Raw genomic sequence first — 19,769 nt, 5'->3', positions numbered from 1 at the left:
CAACATTATGTGTCAACTACACTTTAATTTAAAAAAAGAATATTGCTGATTCTACTAAGTATTTTTTCAGCTTTACTGAGGTATAACTGACAAAATGATATATTTAAAGTGTAAAAATGACTTAGTGTAGTTCTCTTTTATAACAGCTGTCATCTTTCTCTAAGCTGTTTATATCTCAGTGCACCACTGTATTCAAGTCTATAAATGATTATCTGGCTCCCCCTTCTGTGAGTTATAAAAACATTAAGTCTGGATCTTGGATAAAATCAGCACCACTCATCTCCCAATGTCAATAAACTATAAAGACTAAGTTAAGTACTGAAATAGCACATACCTTTAAAGCTAATTACAAAAAATGCTACTCACTTGGCAATCTCTTCCTTTAACAATCTATATTCAATCTTCTTTTCTTCAGGCAAAGCTTCAGGTGTTCGCATGGGATCATTTTCTTTTTCAGATTTTGGAGGTACTTTCGGTTTTGAAGCTTGCTAGAAAATAGTTAAAGTCAACCAGATCAAGAGCTTCCAATAAAACCACTGAAATTTATATTTCACATCACAACCCGGTACACATTTATGTAGTTAGAAATAACTGAATAACTTCATAATTATTTTCTATTTGTTTTCTTAAAACAATGCAGCCTGTTAGCCACAACTTAACTGTATGATCCACTAACTCTACAGTTTTAAAATAATCAAACTAAATCGTATGTAACCTACATACCTATAGTAAAAATAGGGGTAAAAGTTATATTTAGATTTTATGTTTAATAAAAACTGTTTTCTGGTAATGTGATACAATTTTCAAAGCAATACATTTCCTTAGTACAGAGGACAATTATCCACTCAATTTTTACTAGTTTGAAAAAGGGACTAGTCAGTTGGAAAAAAAATGATTTTTGATAGTTAAATCTAATTAAATTTATACATTCTTCATTCCGTAAAGTCCTAAATAACACAAATACTTAAAATATTTCCACAATTCAATATATTAAAAATCTAGACCTCTAAGGTCTAATTTTTGGGGGAGGAAAAAAAACCTTTAATGACTATCAATAAATCATCTTTTTATCTTTCATTATTGCACTGACCTCAGCAGTTCGTCTCGCTTCTTTAATCATGGACTCCAATCCACCAAAAACACTATTTGTTGACTTGGAAGCCTCTCCATCAGACTCACTGTCATCTGAATCATTCAGTGTTACAACTACTGACTTATGCTTTGGAAGCTGCAAAAATAATATATTTGTTTCTTCTGATGACAAAAGTAACTATTTTTTCTTGGTTCTACCCCCAATTAGATGTGTTGCCTTGGACAAGTCATTTAATCTCTTGAATTTCAATTCCTAAAAATAATGGACTCCAAGTAGACAGTCTATGGTTTCTTATGGTTATGCTGAATATCTAACTTTGTCCCACTTCACCAATACTGGTTATTTGCCCACCACATAAAATACTCTTTATTTTCTGTAGTTCTAGAAACTACTATGATCATCTTTCCATTAAGTTTTATTTTCTCCAACTTTCTTTTTTTTCTTTAATTACTTTGGGCAGGGGGAAGGGCCGAGGGAGACAGAGAAAGAATCTTAAGCAGGCGCTCTATCCCACAACCTTGAGATTACAACCTGAGCTGAAACTAAGAGTCGGATGCCTAACCAACTAACCATCCAGGCGCCCTATTTTCTCCAACTTTCTATAAAGAACTATAATGCCACCTAAATTAGCTATCTTATCAACCAAACAAAAACTTAGCAATTCTATATAGTTACTGACAAAACTTTTTGGCTTTTGTGGTTATATAGAGAGGGTAAGTGGCCAAAATTGGTTTACCTAACTGAGGCAAGATTTCAACTTGGCTTTGGCTCCAGTTATTTTATTTCAAAGCCATTGGAAAACAAGGTAAAAAGAAACTGTCATTTCAATTTCTTTAATGGATATCAGTAAACATCGTAAATAAATCCTGCCATTACGGTATAATCAATAATTGAAAAAAATACTAGCAAACATAAACAAAGGTGGGAGAAATAAAAAACATACAAACAACTTGCTAAAAGTAACTCTAGAACAAAGAAAATCTGAATGGATTAATTTATATAGAAAAAAATGGCAAAAAAAAAAATAATGCTTCTCCAAAAACATTATCAACTAACTCTACTAGTTTTCAAGCAAAGAAACTGCTCCCATTTCACTAATAAATAAAAATTGTTTTTACTTATATATGAATATATGTAACATATTTAAATGAACTAGGAGTTAGGGAATAAGACAGCAGCAAAATTTCATAAAAATTTCTCACAAACTGTTTAACAGAATTAATTATGTTGCTTGTTTTTACCGAGATCACAGTTCGTGGAAGACGAGGTCCTCTGTGAAACTTTGGATTCTGTATCCTAGGCTGAGATACTGTATTAATACTGACTATCGATAGATTGCTTCTTGGCACAGGCTGTGAATTGTTCAGAACTGGAGGTGAAGGTGGGTCACTGTTACTGGATGTTTCCTAAATAAGGAAAAAAGAAATATGAAACATTTCTAAATAAAGAAATTTCTGTCATCTTGAAAAGTCCTGCTAAATTAGCTTCAGACTTATCATTACTCTGAAAGGCCCAATGAATCCCAGAGAAAAGCAAAGCTAAAACTAGGGTCAAGAGCACCACCTAGAGGTTCAGGCACCTAAATTACCTCTGGCTTAAAAGCTCTTTTATTTGCAAGAGATTTAAGGAGCTCTTCTCTAAGCAGCATTTCTTCCTCCTCTTCCTCATCTGCAAAAGGTGGTTTTGGAGGCTGTTCTGGATCTTCAGGTGGGAGAGGTGGTAAAGGTGGTAGAGGAGGTAGAGGTTCAAGAGAAACACACAAGCCTTCCACATAAGGCTGGCTCAAAGGTGGCATAGACTAGTTATTTTTAAAAGAGAAAAAAATAGTAATTACAGCACAAGTTTTACAAATTTCAAATATTTATCTCTGGAGCAACATTAAATTTAAAAAAGATAAACTTTAGGTTATTACTTCAATTGTAAGCATAAGTGAACTAAGTGTCACTTAGCAGATCTTAAAACTAAACCAAATTCAATATTCAACCATAAAAAGTATAATTTTTGCAAGTAAAAAAACAACATTTTTTGAAACATCAAATTTTTGAAACATCTAATTTATGAACTTCAGGGTAATTATACAAACTTCTCCATTCCCCTTCTTATATTCACTCAGCTTTCCAAAAGACAGAAATCAAAGTTTACAGGGTCTCTTCTCTAGATGATTACCTGAAAACAAGTGAGGATACTGAAAACCAAAACATATGATAGATATTTAAGTAAAAAAAAAAAAATTAGGCACCAAAGGAATTCTGGAAATAGTCCAGAGTATCTCAAGAACTATCCAGAAGAATCTCTTAGATGTTTGGGCGATGGCTTCTTAGAAAGTACTCATGCAGAAAACTAAATTTATACAAATATCGGAGTTTAGATATATTTTTGTTTCAAAGAACTGCCAGAATTTCTCTCGGCATTTAGTTCATCCATTCTCCATTTCCCAAAAGGAAACATTTCAAGGAAGAAGGGGGAAAAAAAGTTTTTTTTTTTTACTCTGTGCTCTCATATTCCCCTCACCTTAAGCTTCCAAGGAGGACACCAGATGTCCACCTAGGAACTGTGAAATGACAAAGAACCCATTAACCTACTGAGAGATCCGACTTGGTCTGTAGGTTCTTTCTAACTAAAAATAACCTCAGAACTTTTACTTTATGATTCTCCCACTTACTTTTTTCTTTCCTTTTTTTTTTTTTTTTTAAAATGAGGGCCTGGCAGTTCTTTTAAAAAGCTGGGAAAAAAGAAACTAACTTCTACATACAATGTAACATTCTTTAGATGCAATTTCAAATTAAAAATAACTGTACTCATCAAAAGAGGAAAAAGGAAAAGAATTCATTTCTGAAAGTATCCTAATGCACTTAAGCCCAACTGCCAAAGAAGATAATGCAAAACAGCAGATAATCTTATTCTCCTTTAGAATAAATTTTTGGAGTAGCTACCAGCTGAGAAGTAAAATGGAAACATGCTAAGTACTGAAAGAAAATACGCATAAGATTAAAACTTAGCTATGAAAAAAATCTCCAAATGCACAGCCTGCCAATATATAATTAACTATTTATTCTATAGGTTTCAGAGCTATTAATTTTGGTAAACAATTCTACTTTAAGCTCTCTTTAAACATTAACTACTTTTAGTTACGTACCAGTTTTTCAAAACAAATTAGGAAAGACACAAAACAACAGAATAATTTTCTTAAAAATCACATCAATTCACACTTACAGAAACCTGAGGTGGTGGAGGCAAAGAAATAGACGGTGCTGGAGAAAAATACCCCAGTGAACATTCAGAGAAGAATGGTGGCTGCACCGGTGAAGGGGCTGTAAAAAATTTTAAGAGTATACAAACAAATATACTTTGAAAGGAATAAATTAAGATTATGATATGCCTGAAGAAATACAAATACATCTATCTAAGCAGAGTGCAAATTAGTATCTTTAACCTCCATGAGACCTCCCTACCCATTCAATAGTGTCCTTTGTCATCAGAAAGCCAGCCTTCCAACTTAAGTTGACAATTAGTGCCTTAAAACATTTTGTTCCACTTTCACTCATCTACAGGAAAGAGAACAAGAAACGCAAGAAAAACCACTTTTTCTTTTTTACAAACTATTTTTAAAGGAATAATAAAACAAAAAATTCCTGAATTTGCTGAAGTGTCCTAACCAAAGGACAAACAAAAAACAAACCACTAATGTGGTAATTCCATTCCTCCCTTTATGTGGAATGAAAAAATGAACTACTTAAGTTGTATAGAAAGCAAGTAGCAGGAATGAAAAGAACTACTTCCTGCTGTATTTATCAATTAAATGCACACTCTGTCACATTTAATAATTCTGAAATAGTTAGAATCAATGCATCTCAATGAAACTGTTAGCATTTTTCTCTTCCCTGGTAGCAGATAAAAATAATAATGCATTTTACCTTCAGTGGTTTCTTAAGCCAGTGAAATACGGCAGATTTGAAGACTACTCTTGCTACCCAGTAACTATAAACCTCAGGTAAAGAAACTAATGCTTCTTTATCCCAGCTGTCTCACAAGTCAATATGGCCATTACCCACATGATTTATATGGTTAACTTGTGCCTATATGATACTATTTGAAAATTCAATTGGCCTTGAGAACATTTTACTTCTTAAAAATAAATACCGGTAGTGAATATAGCAAAAAGCTATAATTTGACAAAGGTTAGTAAAGAGTACATTCTCAACTAATTTTTTACAAAAGTTTTTGAAAGCATAGTATATAAAATTATTTTATAGAAACAGAAAGTATTAATAATATTGTTAATACTTGGGAATACAATGAAATATCTTGAAGAACCTGGAAGCAAGAAAACTTAATACTGACCAAAGAGAGTTAAATTCTGAAATCAAAACATAATATTCTGAAACAAAACATAATATGAAACAAACATAAGCCTAAAGAGTAACCAAAAAATAAGCACTTTTGGTAAACATAACCCAAATCATATAGATTTTTCTGTTTCTGTCTAGACACACTAAAGTAAGATTCTCATTTTGTTTTGTTCTGACAATATGACCACCAGGGAGAAAAACACTGATAATATGATCTTTCAAGTAAGTGTTCCAGTTCCTAGAATGCCAACTGCATTCAGTTATCTGCTTCAGTTTTACATGTTTTAATTAGTGAGAAAATAGGTCTCCCACAGAATCACCCCTGAATAGCAACTAAAGCAAGTCTCCAGCCCTCAAGAAGAATCACATCCTAGAATATGCAATCTAATTGAACATTGCCCTGAGCAGTTCTAACCAGCCTCTACTGAGATGCCACTAGTAGTACCACTTACCATCTCCAAATTCCTACAAAGTAACATCACTGGAAGGAGAAAGGAACCCAAGAACACGAAAGATTTTTTTTTCCCACTAAAGCAGAAATTGTCTATGATATAAAGATAACTTAAGAGATGAAAAATTTATTTTTTTTTAATTTAAAAGCAGTGTTCTCTTCTTTCCTACAATCTTCATTTTTAAGATCAAACAGTTAATAGCAGACTTTAAACACTGCCTTTTTATTTAAATGCTATCTAGAAAGAAACACCTGAAAGAAAGGTTAATATCATATATTTGAGGTTTGCTCTCAAAGTATCTCCACTAAATGTCTACGGTTTCCCAATTCACCAGCTAACATCACTTTCATTACACATTTCTTTCAAGCTTTTGGGCAGCTTTATGATCATTGTCCATTTATGAAAATTTGTGAATATGTGAATGTTTCCAGTTTGGGCTCATACCTGGAGAATTGGTTTCACTGTCTGTATCCATAGCAACTTCTTCATAGTTATCGTACTGATAAATGCCGCCTCCACTATCAGTAGGTTGCTTATCTAAGGATCGTCTTAGGTCAGGATCTGAAGACTAATAACACAAGATATTTTTCAGTTTCAAAGCATTTTCTGTCTTAGTCTATTCTTAGGCTAGAAATTATAAAACAATTGACAGTTATCCTCTAGGGAACAGCATCAAAAATCATATTCCTCTGTAAAATAAGATGACACTAAGTTCCTAAGTTATAGCCTCTTTGTATGAGAAACTGGATGAATAAATTCAAGTTTTATGCCATCAAGACTGTATTTTAGAGGCTCCTTGGTGGTTCCGTTGGTTGAGCGTGTGACTCTTGGTTTCAGGTCATGATCTCATGATTGTGGGATCAAGCCCTGCATTGGGCTCTGTACTCAGTGCAGAGTCTGCTTCAGATTCTCTGTCCCTTTCCCTTACTTTCTCTCTCTAATGAATAAAAATCTTTTTTAAAAACCCTATATTTTAAAGTATTTTGAAAAAATATAGTCACATCTTAGTTATGAATACACTGATGACAGCTGAAAACTAGAAACTCTTAGGTGATATGTCTGTGTGTAGTTTTCTTTTTGTATTTCTTACATTTCACTCAGAGACAGTTTATAGCTAACAAAACCTATCCAGATTGGTAAGAGTAATGTACAAATACATACTTTTCTCTTTAAAAAGATTCTAACAAAGTACTCTTTAGCAGTTCCAAGTATTATAAATTCCTTGCTTAAGCAAACCTAATTTCTGACTCCTTAAAATTAAAGAGCTCTTATTCTTTAATATCCCTCTCTTCTTCAACAGTTCATTCACAAGCATAATTTCAAATCTCAAAATCCTGAAATTTGTCACTGATAATACATCACAAGATTAATTATTAAATCTCCAGTTTACTGCCTGACACCATCCATAATAAACAATGACAATTATCAATGACATTACTTGGTAAAAGTTTGCAAATGCTAAATAAGTAACTAAAGTGAGCACAAGCACTAATGCTATGATGATTTAACTTTCTTTAAAATAGTCCATACCAATTAGTTGTGACACACTTTTAATTCTACAATACTAAACAAATGCTAAAAAAAAATTAAGGAAATTCTGCCCCTATATTTAGGGTATGGCTATTTTCCAGATAAGTCCTCACTACAATTTAGTAATCCTACTTTTTTCTTTTTTTAAGATTTTATTTATTTATTTGACAGAGAGACACAGCAAGAAAGGAAACACAAGGAATGGGAGAGGGAGAAGCAGGCTCCCATGCCAAGCAGGGATCCTGATGCAGGGCTCGATCCCAGAACCCTGAGATCACAACCCGTGCCAAAGGCAGCTGCTTAATGACTGAGCCACCAGGTGCCCCAGTAATCCTACTTTCATCTAAATAGAGAAAGATGAAAAAGCCATAAGGAGACTTTGCTAACCATACTTTTTATTTTTCATTTCTTCTATTTCTAATATCTACAACAATAGAAAACTCATTCTTAATTATAACCAAACCTCCCTCCTCCCCCTAAAAGTTATAACAAGTTCTATTAAACACAAAAACTCTATACTTTTTCTTAGTTGATTGTATTTATGAAGATAATAAGGACACTTAAATTTGAATAATGTTTTGATTTTATATTTTTACACTCTTTACCTTACTTCTTGATCTCCTCTTCCCACCAACCAATTTCATGAATCGATTGTACTGCTCTTCCTGATTTGAGAGATCTCGAATTTTTCTGATTTCTTCTTCTCTTTTCCTTCTCTCTTCTTCTTCAGCTTGTTTCCGCTGATCCTCTTCTTTCTGTCTTTCCTGTTCTTTTTGTTGTTGTAGTTTCTTCCATGCTTTTGTTTGCTGCTTCCTTAATGCTTGTTTAGCTTTAAATAAAAATACAGAAACATTGGTATCTATTAGTTATAACTTTCTAGATAAAAGAAAATAAGAGCTTTATAATTTATTTTCATTGTCATTAAATCAAATATACAAATGCTCCTTCAAGTTCTGTTTATATAGGACTGTCTCCCATTCGGGGCCCTATAGTTCCCAAACTCCAAACTTCCTGAATTAAAATCTTAAAACTGTATTGATATATGAAATCAAAAGAATTTAACAGAAATGATCACCTGTAGTGCTAACTTTTTTGGCTGAATGTGTTTTCGTACTGGTTTTAACTTTTTGCTGTACAGTTTTCGTCTTAGTCAACTTTTCTTTGCTTTCCTTCATCACCTGCTGTTCTTTTTGTTGCCATTTTTTACTGGCTGACTGAAGAGCCAAAAGACGAAGTTGTAGTTCTGACAGTTCCTCTTCATCTTCACCAAGTTTCTTTGAAAAAAGAAATAGTTGTAACTTTTTAGTTTAGTTTTATTATTTGACTTTAAACATTTCACCAAGTCAAACCTTGCCAAGGATCAGAATTTAGTTGTAAAGCAAATACTTAAGGGCAATATAAGTAAAATAAGGAAACTGAACTATTTACCACAGCCCTACACCTCCAATCCCTATGATACAGACAGATCAACCTGTGGAGGGTGTGTGTGTATATGTAAGTTGAAGAGTTAGAGGGGATGAATACAACCGATGGAATAGTATGATGCAAAAGGGAAGTTAAGTGTCAGAGATCAGCATTTAATTGAGCCTCCCAAGCAAGAAAGTAAAAATCTGATGACAGCAAATGCAAAATATAATTGAAAATGTCAGGTAAACTAAGCACAGATTCTTTTTTTTAAAAGATTTTATTTATTTGACAGAGAGAGAGAGAGAGACACCTCACAAGTAGGCAGAGAGGTAAGCAGAAGGAGAGGGGGACGCAGGCTCCCTGCTGAGCAGAAAGCCTGAGGCGAGGATGTGGGATTCTTGATCCTAGGACCCTGAGACCTCGACCACACGCTTAACACACTGAGCCACCCAGGAGCCCCTAAGCACAGATTCTTAATTGAAGTACATGGATATAGTGGGGATAGACGTATTTGGGAGTCCTCTGGCTTCCCCATCCTTTGAAATTAAATGCAAAACTGTTTTTCTTTTATGCATATGTATAAAAAAGGAGGGAATCAAAAGAGACTAAGAAACTAAGACTCAAAAGGTCAAGGCTCACTTACCTAATAATCTTTGCTTACACATGAATTATAATCACATTTGTCTAATATCCAATTAAATTATTTAACTTCTTAAGATACTTTAACCACAAAGAAAACAGTGGGTACTTCCTACTGGTTTCACTCTACTATGAACTATTATAAACGCCTAACTGAATTGCCACCACATATTTCAGTACCTCAGTTTATCCAAACCAGGCTACAGGTACCCTTTCCACTGTTGGGAAATATATGTAACAAAGGAGTTGAAAAAATTATCTTTTTTTAACTCTAAGTCACTTAAACATACCAAATTCTACTACTTGGTCCTGTAGTTCTAGAACTGTGCTATCCAGTATGGTGGCAATGAGCCCCATGTGGCTATTTAAATTAACTAAAACTGAGTAAGAAATTTAGTTCCTCAGCCACACTAATCACATTTCAAGTGCTTAAAAGCCACATGTGGTTAATAGCTACCATATTGGAAAGTGCAAATAAAGAACATTTCCCATTATTGTAGAAAATTCTATTGGATAGTGCTGATCGAAAGCATTTAAAATAAAGCTATCGTCACTGTTCCATGGAGACTTAAAAGTCTTTGATTACTTTTTGCAACCACTCCTTTTGGAATAAAAGAAAGAAGTTACTCGTTCAGTCATACAACTACATGCTACATAAAGCAGCTACCTGATCAGCAAGATTACTGAACCCCATTTAACTCCTGGCTCTAACATTTAAGTCCTACATAACTTCAGGTAACTTACTTAATCTAGCCATATAAATCTTACCTCATTTGTAAACCAAATAATGTCCCCGTAATTTATGAAGTTATTTTAAGGACATTAAAAAATATATATACATGCACACACATATGCATGTGTGTGTGTGTGTATACATGGGTTTATGTTGTATTATCAATCTTAAATTCAGGATCATCTCTTTTCTAAAGCTTCTAGGCTCTTTGCTTCATTTAAATTTACTCATAAAAACTAATTGAAATCTTAAAAGAAGGAACTGAAGGTATTTCAGATCTCTAATTCAACAAAGAAAAGGCTTGGGCTATTGAGAGCTACTACATGTCAAACACAGTGCCAGGTGCCTCTGTACTTTATCCTGCTCAACCTGGCCACAATCCAGAGAACAGGTGATATCACACTCATTCTGTAGAAAAGGAAATCAAGGCAAGCAAAGGCAAAGAGCTTACACAAGAACACTCAGCTAGTAAGAGGAGCTAGAACCGAATAGCAGGTCAAGGTCTAACTCCAAAGATTTCCCACACAGGATAATCCCCCAAAAGCAGGAAAACAAACTCTCTGGGTGAAAATTAAAAGTTTCAAAAAACTAACTAACAAAAAGATCATCTATGGATATACATAAAAAACACTTCAATTAAATTCAATTTAACTGAACCCAGCACAAAGATACTGAAGGACATCTCTCCAGATTTTATCTTTAAGATTTATGTCCAAATGGAGGTAATGATGAAAGAAATGACATAAAGGAAATGAGTAGAAAGCAAGACAGAACCTTCTTTCAAAAGAAAAGAGTAAAGCAGTATAAGAATCAGTCTTACAGAGACACCCAATTCCAGAAAGCAGAATCTTACCTTTTCAGATAGAATGTCTGAGGCACTAATTCTTCTTGTTAAATTTTGTTCTTTATCTTCTAATCCTTTAAAATAAAACAGCATACTTTGAATACTCCAAAAAACAGCTACCATCAATTTAAAATAAAATGCTGTATGATATTTAGTAGTAATTATTTTAAGAAGTCTCTCATTTTCACAATCACTAAGAAGGAAAGAATTCTATTAGAATGAAAATCTGACCAAACTTTTCATATCAGCCTCATTTCTGAAGTTATCAGGCAAAATGATTCAAAATATTAAATAAGTTAAAACCGTACTTTGATAAAAGGACTATGAATTAAAAGTAATTATTTCAATAACAATATTTACATTAAGTTGGCAGCACCTTATGAGCACAAAGCTACCTTAAAAACAAGTACAAACCATAAATTTCAAACTATAAATCTAACTTTACACAAAGTCTATAAAAGCAGATAATTGTTTAATTCACCAAACATGTAGTTAGACACTGTCCTACCACGGTTATGGGTCTCTACAGTACAGTTATTTCAATTCTGACTCAATACTTCCAAGATGAAAATTGATCTTTTGCAGTCATGCTGTATTTTTTAAATTATTATCCAGAATTCCAAACTGAGCTAAAGACAATCATCAGGACATAGGTGGTAGTTAAAGCCATATAATTAAGAACACCCTTGGAGAATGGAATAGAGGGCATTCGACAGTTGAGGAAACAAAGGAAAACTTCAAAAAAAAAAAAAAAAAAAAAAAAGGAAAGAAAATCAGAAGGTTTTAAGAAATTCTAGATGTGTATGGTATTATGAAAACCCCCAAATTTCATATTTATCAAGAACATCATCACTAAATATAGTAGATATGTCTACTCCCTATAGAATATTCTCAACATTGTGGCCTGAATGGTCCTTTGAGAATATAAATTAATTATAACAGTCCTTTTTGCTCAAGATCCTTCAGTAGTTCACATTTCATTTGGAATAAAAAACAAAGTTCTTATGAGGCTCTACATGAGGCTCTACATGATCTATCCCAACCCATCATCTCTGACTTCTTGTCTTCCACTACTCAGCACCCCCACTCTCTCTTCTTTAGGGGCAAGGCCTGTTATTCCTCAAATATGGCAGGTACCCTTCTGCCTTAACAGTAGTTACTCTAGTTTGTTGATTCTCAAACTTTACCAGGTATTAGAATCAACAAGAAGGTTTGTTAAATACAGATTCTTGGGCCCCATTTCCAGGGTTTCCAATTCAGTAGACCTAGGATTGGGCCTGGACATTTGCATTTTTTTTCTTTTCTTTTTTTTTTTTTTAATTTTAAACAATTTTTATTTATTTGAGAGAGACCGCACATGCGCTAGAAAGAGAGAGAGAGAGAGCACGCATGAGAGCGAGCTAGCGCAAGTGGGGTCAGGGGCTGAGTAGAGGGAAGGATGAGAGGCTAATCCCCGGACTCTGGGATCAGGACATGAGCCCAAGGCAGCCTTAACGGACTGCTTAACCAACTGAGCCATCCAGGCACCCCAGCATTTGCATTTTTATCAAGTTTCCTGGTAATGCTGGTCCAAGGGCCAAAGTTAGAAAATCAATACTCTAGGGGTACCTGGGTAGCTCAGTTGTTAGGCGTCTGCCTTGGCTCAGGTCATGATCCCAGAGTCCTTGGACTAAGGGCTGCATCGGGCTCCCTGCTTAGCAGGAAGCCTGCTTCTCCCTCTCCCCCTGCTTGTGTTCCCTCTCTCACTCTCTCTCTCTCTCTGTCAAATAAATAAATAAAATCTTAAAAAAAAAAAATCATTGCTCTAGCTATTTATTATCTGCCTAGAAAGCTCTTCCCTCGCATATCCATTTGGCTAGTCCCTCATGGTCTTCAAAGCCTTGAATTTGAAGGCTTAAATTCAGGCCTTTCCTGATCACTCATTAATACTGCAATCTGTATCTGCCACCCCCCTACTTACCCTGCTATACTTTTTCCATAACTGTTTTTTACTAATCATATTTATTCTCCCCCCTTTCTGAAACGCAAGCCCATGAAGGCACAAATTATTAATCTGTTCATGGATAGATTTCCCAAAGCCTGAAATAAAGTGCTCAATTTCTAAATCAGTGGAAGAATGAAATAAAAAAATGAAGGAAAATTAAAATTAATTTTGTAATTACATCAAAGTAACTCTGCCCTGACTAGTTTCAGTGAAGAGCAGAAAAGCAGATGGCACTGGATTGAGAGGTAAAGTGGAGAGTCAGCATGGACCAGCCTTTCAAGGAGTCTGGTTGAAAATACAGAGGTTAAGGGAGACTACAGACTGGGAGAAATCCAAAAAAGGGAGAAATCCCTTTCCGCTGGGAAGGAAAATGCAAATATGTTCATCCTAAGAACCTCTTAAGAGAAAGTGGTTAAAGATGAATCAAAATAAACAACAGACGGAGCAAGGTTCTAGAGAAGGTAGAGGTCAGAGCCAGGAATACAGGTTAATACAAAGTGGCCATAAACAAAAATGAAATGAAGTGAAAATCAATACAATTATATGTTTACAGTAAGAAAGTGAGAAGCTGAAAGCTGAGTCAGATCACCTGAAATAGGAGGCACACCCATAGGCTGAACAATAGGAATAAAGATGAGTAAAAGCCTGAAAAAAATAATAAGGTTTAGAAGAGTTGTTGAAAGAAATGGAAAAGCATTTCTTAAAAATGTTTAAAAGCTTAAATGCTTGATGGCAGAGCTGAGAGTCTTGCTGAGGACTAGGGAAGGCAGACAGTAGCGGGTAGAGAGGATGCATATGAAGAAACTAACCAATATAATTTATTCAGATAAAATTTTAGCTTTTTTGGTTTTCCTCCAACTCCTCTTCCTTACTGCTGTCAGTTACATTTCCAAAACAGATACCTGATAACATCATTTTCCTATTTAAAAATATCTGATGGCCCACCTGACATTTAAGAAAATCTATATTCCCTAGCCAAGACATTCAAGGCCCTCTGCAATCTGATTTCAATCTACCCTTTTATAAATTTATATCCAACTCCTCCAAGAAACATACCATATATCCCACACTGTCCCCATTTCAGATCAATCTCAATTAGCCTTTAAAAGTTCTCTGTGCTTTTTACCTGCTCGCTTGGTTCCTTCGTACTTCCCAAGTCGAAAAGACTAATTTTTTGAGCCACAAACCAAACATTTCCATCACTATGAAAACTTTCTAAACCCAGGGAGACGTATTTGATCCTTTCCCTGTATTACTGCAGGCTTTCATACATAACTCTTATTATACTCTGTAAGAGTTATTTGCGTTTTTTTTCTATCCCACTGAGTTATACTTTTTGAAATTTCCTACCTGGAATCATGGTGCTAAACTGAAGAAGAAAAAACATGTTCCTGAGAGTATGTAACCAAAACCAGTCACCACTCAGGTTTGCAATACAATGTACACATGGCTGGCCTTGAAAACTTCAAATATAAAGTGGTCCCAGAGCAAAAGTCTACTCAGGTGCCTGGCAGTGGCAAAAGAAACCCCTCTCTTGTAAATTCATCTTTGTCCCAGGCCTCAAAAAATTCCCACCAAAAAAACTGAAACTAAAATGAGCACCTTAAGAAACAAAAAAGAAGGAAGAGAAAAAGAAAAGAAAAAAAATCACTAAGCATTCAAGAAAAGGTATCAAAAATGGGAACCAGAAATGAGACCCATAAAAAACTTAGGTACTGAAAATTAGCAAACAAGGGAAAGAAACAACTAAAGCAAACCTATGGTTAACATGCTTAAAGAAATAAAGATAAATTTGAAAAAATAAGCAGAAAAATCTAAAAAGAATGACCAAAGCAATTTGAAAAAAAAAAAAAAAAGCTAAAATAAAAACTGTAACTGAATTTAAAATTCAATAGGTGAAATTAAGACAAATCAGACACAGCTAAAAAGAGAATCCATGAACTGAGAGATGCATCAGAAGAAATTATTTAGAATGTAGCAGATTTACAGAGAGATGGAAACTTAAAGGAAATTAAGAGAAATGGAAGATAAAGTAAATGATTTGATATACATATATACAGAATTCTAGAAAAGAGAATGAGAAAACATTTAAAAGATGACAATTTTTCAGAATCAATGAAAATAAGAAGCACAACAAACTGCAAGCTATTCTGAATAAAAAGAAATCACAATCAACACATCATAAACTACAGAATATCAGAAACAAAAATTAGATTTTTAAAGCAAGCAGAGAAAGAAGATAAATTAACTTCAAATTAGAAACTATTAAGGCTGATAGCTGACTTTTCACCAAAATCAATAATGGAAGCCAGAAAATATCTTTAATATGTTGAGAATATAATTAGCCAATCTAGAATTCCAAACCTAGATCGCCTCTCGGCCTTTTGGCTAAGATCAAATGTAGAATTCCAAACCTAGAAAATTATCTTTAAAGAAAGGGCAAACAGATAAGTTTTCTATCCAGCAGACACATCTAAATTCTAAAAAATGTCTTTTAAGGATAAAAATTTTAGCCACAGAAAAGTGAGTGAAGAAAGTGTTAAATTATGAGCAAAGATAGGCAAATTACTGGCCTTTGTACAGGAGAGGATAAAGACCTTGATTAATTTTAAGCGCTGATAAGAAAAATTCATGTTACAATTCTGAAAGGAAACAATATGAGACAAGAACTTAATATCTAACTTCCAAACCAGTAAAAGGAAAAAAAAAATTGTAATGGGAGGGAAAAACACAAAAGAAGCATGAAAGAAAAAGAAAACAACAAAATCCAAGTATCAGTAATAATGATAAATGCAAATGAGCTATATTCTAATAAAGGACAAAGACTGTCAGACTAAGTTACAAAAGAAATCTAGTTCTATACTATGTACAATTGACATTTGAGACTTGAGAATATAGAAAGACTGAAAGAATGGAAAATTATATACAAGGCATTTATACTTATCAAAAGAAAGATGGTGTTAACTATTGGCACAAGATAAATCTTTCAGTCAGAAACATGACTAGAGATGAAGAAGGCCACCAAACAACAAGAATAATGAGTCAATCCTCAGCCTCAAAGTATTTAAAACAAAAACTGAAAACCATAAATCCATCATCATAGTGGCTGATGTTAACAAACCTTTCAGAAATAAATCAATCAGATCAAAAAATGAATAAAGATGTGAACAACATAAAAAGCTTGATCTAGGGCGCCTGGGTGGCTCAGTGGGTTAAGCCTCTGCCATCGGCTCAGGTCATGATCCCAGGGTCCTGGGATCGAGCCCCGCATCAGGCTCTCTGCTCGGCAGGGAGCCTGCTTCCCCCCTCTCTCACTGCCTGCTTCTCTGCCTACTTGTGATCTCTCTCTCTCTCTCTGTGTCAAATAAATAAATAAAATCTTTAAAAAAAAGCTTAATCTAACAATCCATATATTCCTTTCAAACACACACAAAACACTTATAAAAAATCAACTGCATACAATAAAGCAAGTCTCTACAAATAAATATGACAATATCTATATTCTCATTCTTTATCTAATAGCTCCTTCTCTGACAGTATGGTTGACTTAGAAACCAGTAACAAAAACTATAAAGAAGCTTCATGTTTGGAAGTTAAGAAACATACTTTCAAATAGTCTACAGGTCAAAGAAAAACAAAAATTAGAAAATATTTAGAAATGTGTGGGAAAAAATTATATATCACAAACAGCTAAAGTAAAAACTTCAAAACCCAAACTGATCTGAACAGGAGAGAGACTGAAAACTAACAAGTTTTTTGTTTTGTTTTTTTTTTAAGGTTTTATGTATTTATTTAATTGAGAGAGAGAGAGAGAGAGAATGAGAATACAAGTGGGGGGTGGGGGTGGGAGACAGAGAAGCAGGCCTCCTGCTGAATAGGGAACCAGCCCAATGTGGGGATCAATCCCAGGACCCTATGATCATGACCTGAGCCAAAGGCTTATGCTTAAGGGCTGAGCCATCCAGGCACCACCAGTTTTAAAAGCTATGGACTTATTTCTAGGGAAATCTAAAAACTGGGGGATATAACTTACAAATGCTACAATAGAAAAGTGAGATTCTTTTTTTCTTTTTTTTAAAGATTTTATTTATTTGAGAGAGAGAGAAGCCAGGGTACAAGGAGAGGGAGAAACACACCCTGCTGAGCAGGGACCCAGGATCCTGAGATCATGACCTGAGCCAAAAGCAGACACTTAACCAACTGAGCCACCCAGGCACCCCAAAAAGTGAGATTCTTAAGAATTTTTTTTATAGAGGCGCCTGGGTGGCTCAGTGGGTTAAAGCCTCTGCCTTCAGCTCAGGTCATGATCCCAGAGTCCTGGGATCGAGGCCCACATTGGGCTCTCTGCTCCCCGAGGAGCCTGCTTCCTCCTCTCTCTGCCTGCCTCTCTGCCTACTTGTGATCTCTGTCTGTCAAATAAACAAACAAAATCTTAAAAAAAAAAAAAAAAATTTTTTTTTAATAAATTTCACAACTTATAGGAAATGGACACATTACTAGAAAAATACAGTTTATCTAAACTGCCTTAACCAGAAATAGAATGCATGAACAGTCAATAGTATAAAACCTCCTCAGAAAAAATTCCATCCAGACCCAGACACTTCTACCAATAATACCTACCAAATATTCCAGGACCAATTCTTAACTTTATTCTTGAGAATAAAGAAGAAACCACTCCCCAAAACTCATTTTGACCATTATCATAACCTTATACTAAAACTTGGCAAGGAAAAAGGAATAAAAATTATAGGCTCTTAACCCAGATAAAAAAATTCTAAATAAAATATTAGCAAACCTTTATTTGTGAAGACTTTTTATTGCCCCAAACTGGAAGAACTCAAATATCCTCAAATGGAAATGGGTAAACAAACTGTACCATAACTATACAATGGCACATTCAATAATAATGAACTAGTGATATATACAACTACATGATGAATCTCAAATACATTAAGCTAACTAAATGAAGGAAGCTAGAATCAAAAGGCAATATACTGCATGACTCCATTTATACGACATTTTGGAAAAGGCAAAACTATAGAGAAAGAAAACAATCAGTAATTATATGGTGGGGTAAGGGAGGAAGGAACTGATTACAAAGGGGCATGGGACAATCTGTGAGAGTTAACAAAAGTGTTCTATTATCTTAATTGAGGTGCCTGGCAATGGTTACCCAACTGCTTGCATTTGTCAAGACTTAAAGCACTACACGCTAAAAAAGGTAAATTTTACTGCATATAAATTATACCTTCATAAAAAAAAGAAAAAATTTAACGAATCAAATCCATGATGTACAAAAATGACATAACAACTACCTGGATTTATCCTAAATATACAAGAGTAGCTTAAAACTACAAAATTAACTAATATAATCTATTACACTAATACATTAAAAGAGGAAAAATCAGATGTTTTTCTCAATGAAGAAAAAAGATGTGAAAAACTTCAACATCCATTCATCCTGAAAATCTCAAACAAGGAAAAGGGGGGATAAAAACTTTCTACCCAACAAAGGATACCTCCAAAAAATCTAACATCATGTTAAACGCAAATAATCCAAAGCATTTTGTAAGTTAGGAAACGAAAGGTCCACTGATACACTTATGTTAAAAATTGTATTAGAAGGACAAAAAGAAAGATCAGATTGAAACTAAATCTATCATTACTGAATAATATGACTGTCAATGTAGAAAGTGCAAAAAGAATTCACAGATAAAATATTAAAATCATTTCAATGAAGCACACTACCAAAATAACTAGTTACCCCATAGAGAAAGAAGAATCTTAGCACTAATTGAAAATTTTAATTCCATTACCTTGACTAGGTTCAGTAGTGTCAGATTTCAGGGAAAGCTGTTTTGTTCCATCTTTAACTTTTTTCAACCGGTTCTTATCCCCTGGTAAAGTCAATTTTTGCCTGAGTGGTTTTAATTCAAATGCCTGAAAAGTTTTGACCTGTGTTTTCTCCTCAGGAGCTACTTCTTTACTTGGGTCTTTTGTAATACTGACATTATCACTGCTTGTTTGGTCCTCAAAGTTCAATGTTTTAGCATCTTCCTGCACGTTCTCTTCTTTGCTACTCAAAGCTAGTTTTTCATCTTTATTGATGCATTCTAATTCCAACTGTATTTGCTTATACTTCAAAAGTAAGTCTTCAAAAGTTTCTTCTCCACAGTTTTCACTTTTTGATGAATAATTTTGTTTTCTTGATGGAGATCTTCCAAAACTTTTGGCTGAAGAGCATATTAAGGAAACAAGCTTCCGAAGTTTTTCCAGTAAATTTAATAAAAACACATTAGGTTATAGATGACTTATCTCCCTTTTTAGCGTGTTTTTCGAAAAAGACGAGTTAGTATTTTTAACTACTAAATTACATTTACTGTACGCCAATTTCTTAATGTGCCTGTATTTCAGATTTAACAAGTAACCATACAGAACAATCCACTTAGAAAATCACTGGTATCAGTTATTACGGACAGTACCTACAGGTATTCCACCTACTTAGATTAGGGCAGCATTCCTTCTATAGTTATCAGAAAAGCCTATATAAGCTATATCTTTAAAGATTCCTTTCTAAAGGAAGAGAGGAGAAATAGAATGGTTTGTCAGATATGGGTAATTTATACTCCAGATAATGAGAAGGAAACATTTCCTCTTAATTCGTTTCTTCTCGTCTCAAATTTAAAAAAAGAAGATAAAAAACACTGACAACTAATAGTTAAAACTAGTTTATAAATA

At 34.1% G+C, this 19,769-nt stretch overlaps 1 protein-coding gene across 1 annotated transcript in view; it reads right to left on the bottom strand.

Moving 5' to 3' along the window:
- The window catches only part of LOC111141998 (zinc finger C3H1-type containing), a 51,718-nt gene that overhangs the window by 26,373 nt on the left and 5,576 nt on the right, over window positions 1-19,769 (bottom strand). The window contains exons 2-11 of the mRNA XM_022494919.1: window positions 18,848-19,264; window positions 11,057-11,121; window positions 8,500-8,698; window positions 8,030-8,253; window positions 6,339-6,462; window positions 4,307-4,404; window positions 2,682-2,891; window positions 2,335-2,499; window positions 1,091-1,228; window positions 367-488 (exon numbers count right to left, since the gene is read on the bottom strand). Coding sequence (XP_022350627.1) covers window positions 367-488; window positions 1,091-1,228; window positions 2,335-2,499; window positions 2,682-2,891; window positions 4,307-4,404; window positions 6,339-6,462; window positions 8,030-8,253; window positions 8,500-8,698; window positions 11,057-11,121; window positions 18,848-19,264 — 1,762 coding nt within the window. The remainder of the gene's footprint in view (window positions 1-366; window positions 489-1,090; window positions 1,229-2,334; window positions 2,500-2,681; window positions 2,892-4,306; window positions 4,405-6,338; window positions 6,463-8,029; window positions 8,254-8,499; window positions 8,699-11,056; window positions 11,122-18,847; window positions 19,265-19,769) is intronic.

The sequence above is a fragment of the Enhydra lutris genome, unplaced genomic scaffold (genome assembly GCF_002288905.1).
Source record: "Enhydra lutris kenyoni isolate GAN:26980312 unplaced genomic scaffold, ASM228890v2 scaffoldscaffold7, whole genome shotgun sequence".
Classification (NCBI taxonomy): Eukaryota; Metazoa; Chordata; class Mammalia; order Carnivora; family Mustelidae; genus Enhydra; species Enhydra lutris.
This window is presented reverse-complemented; position numbering and strand designations above follow the sequence as displayed.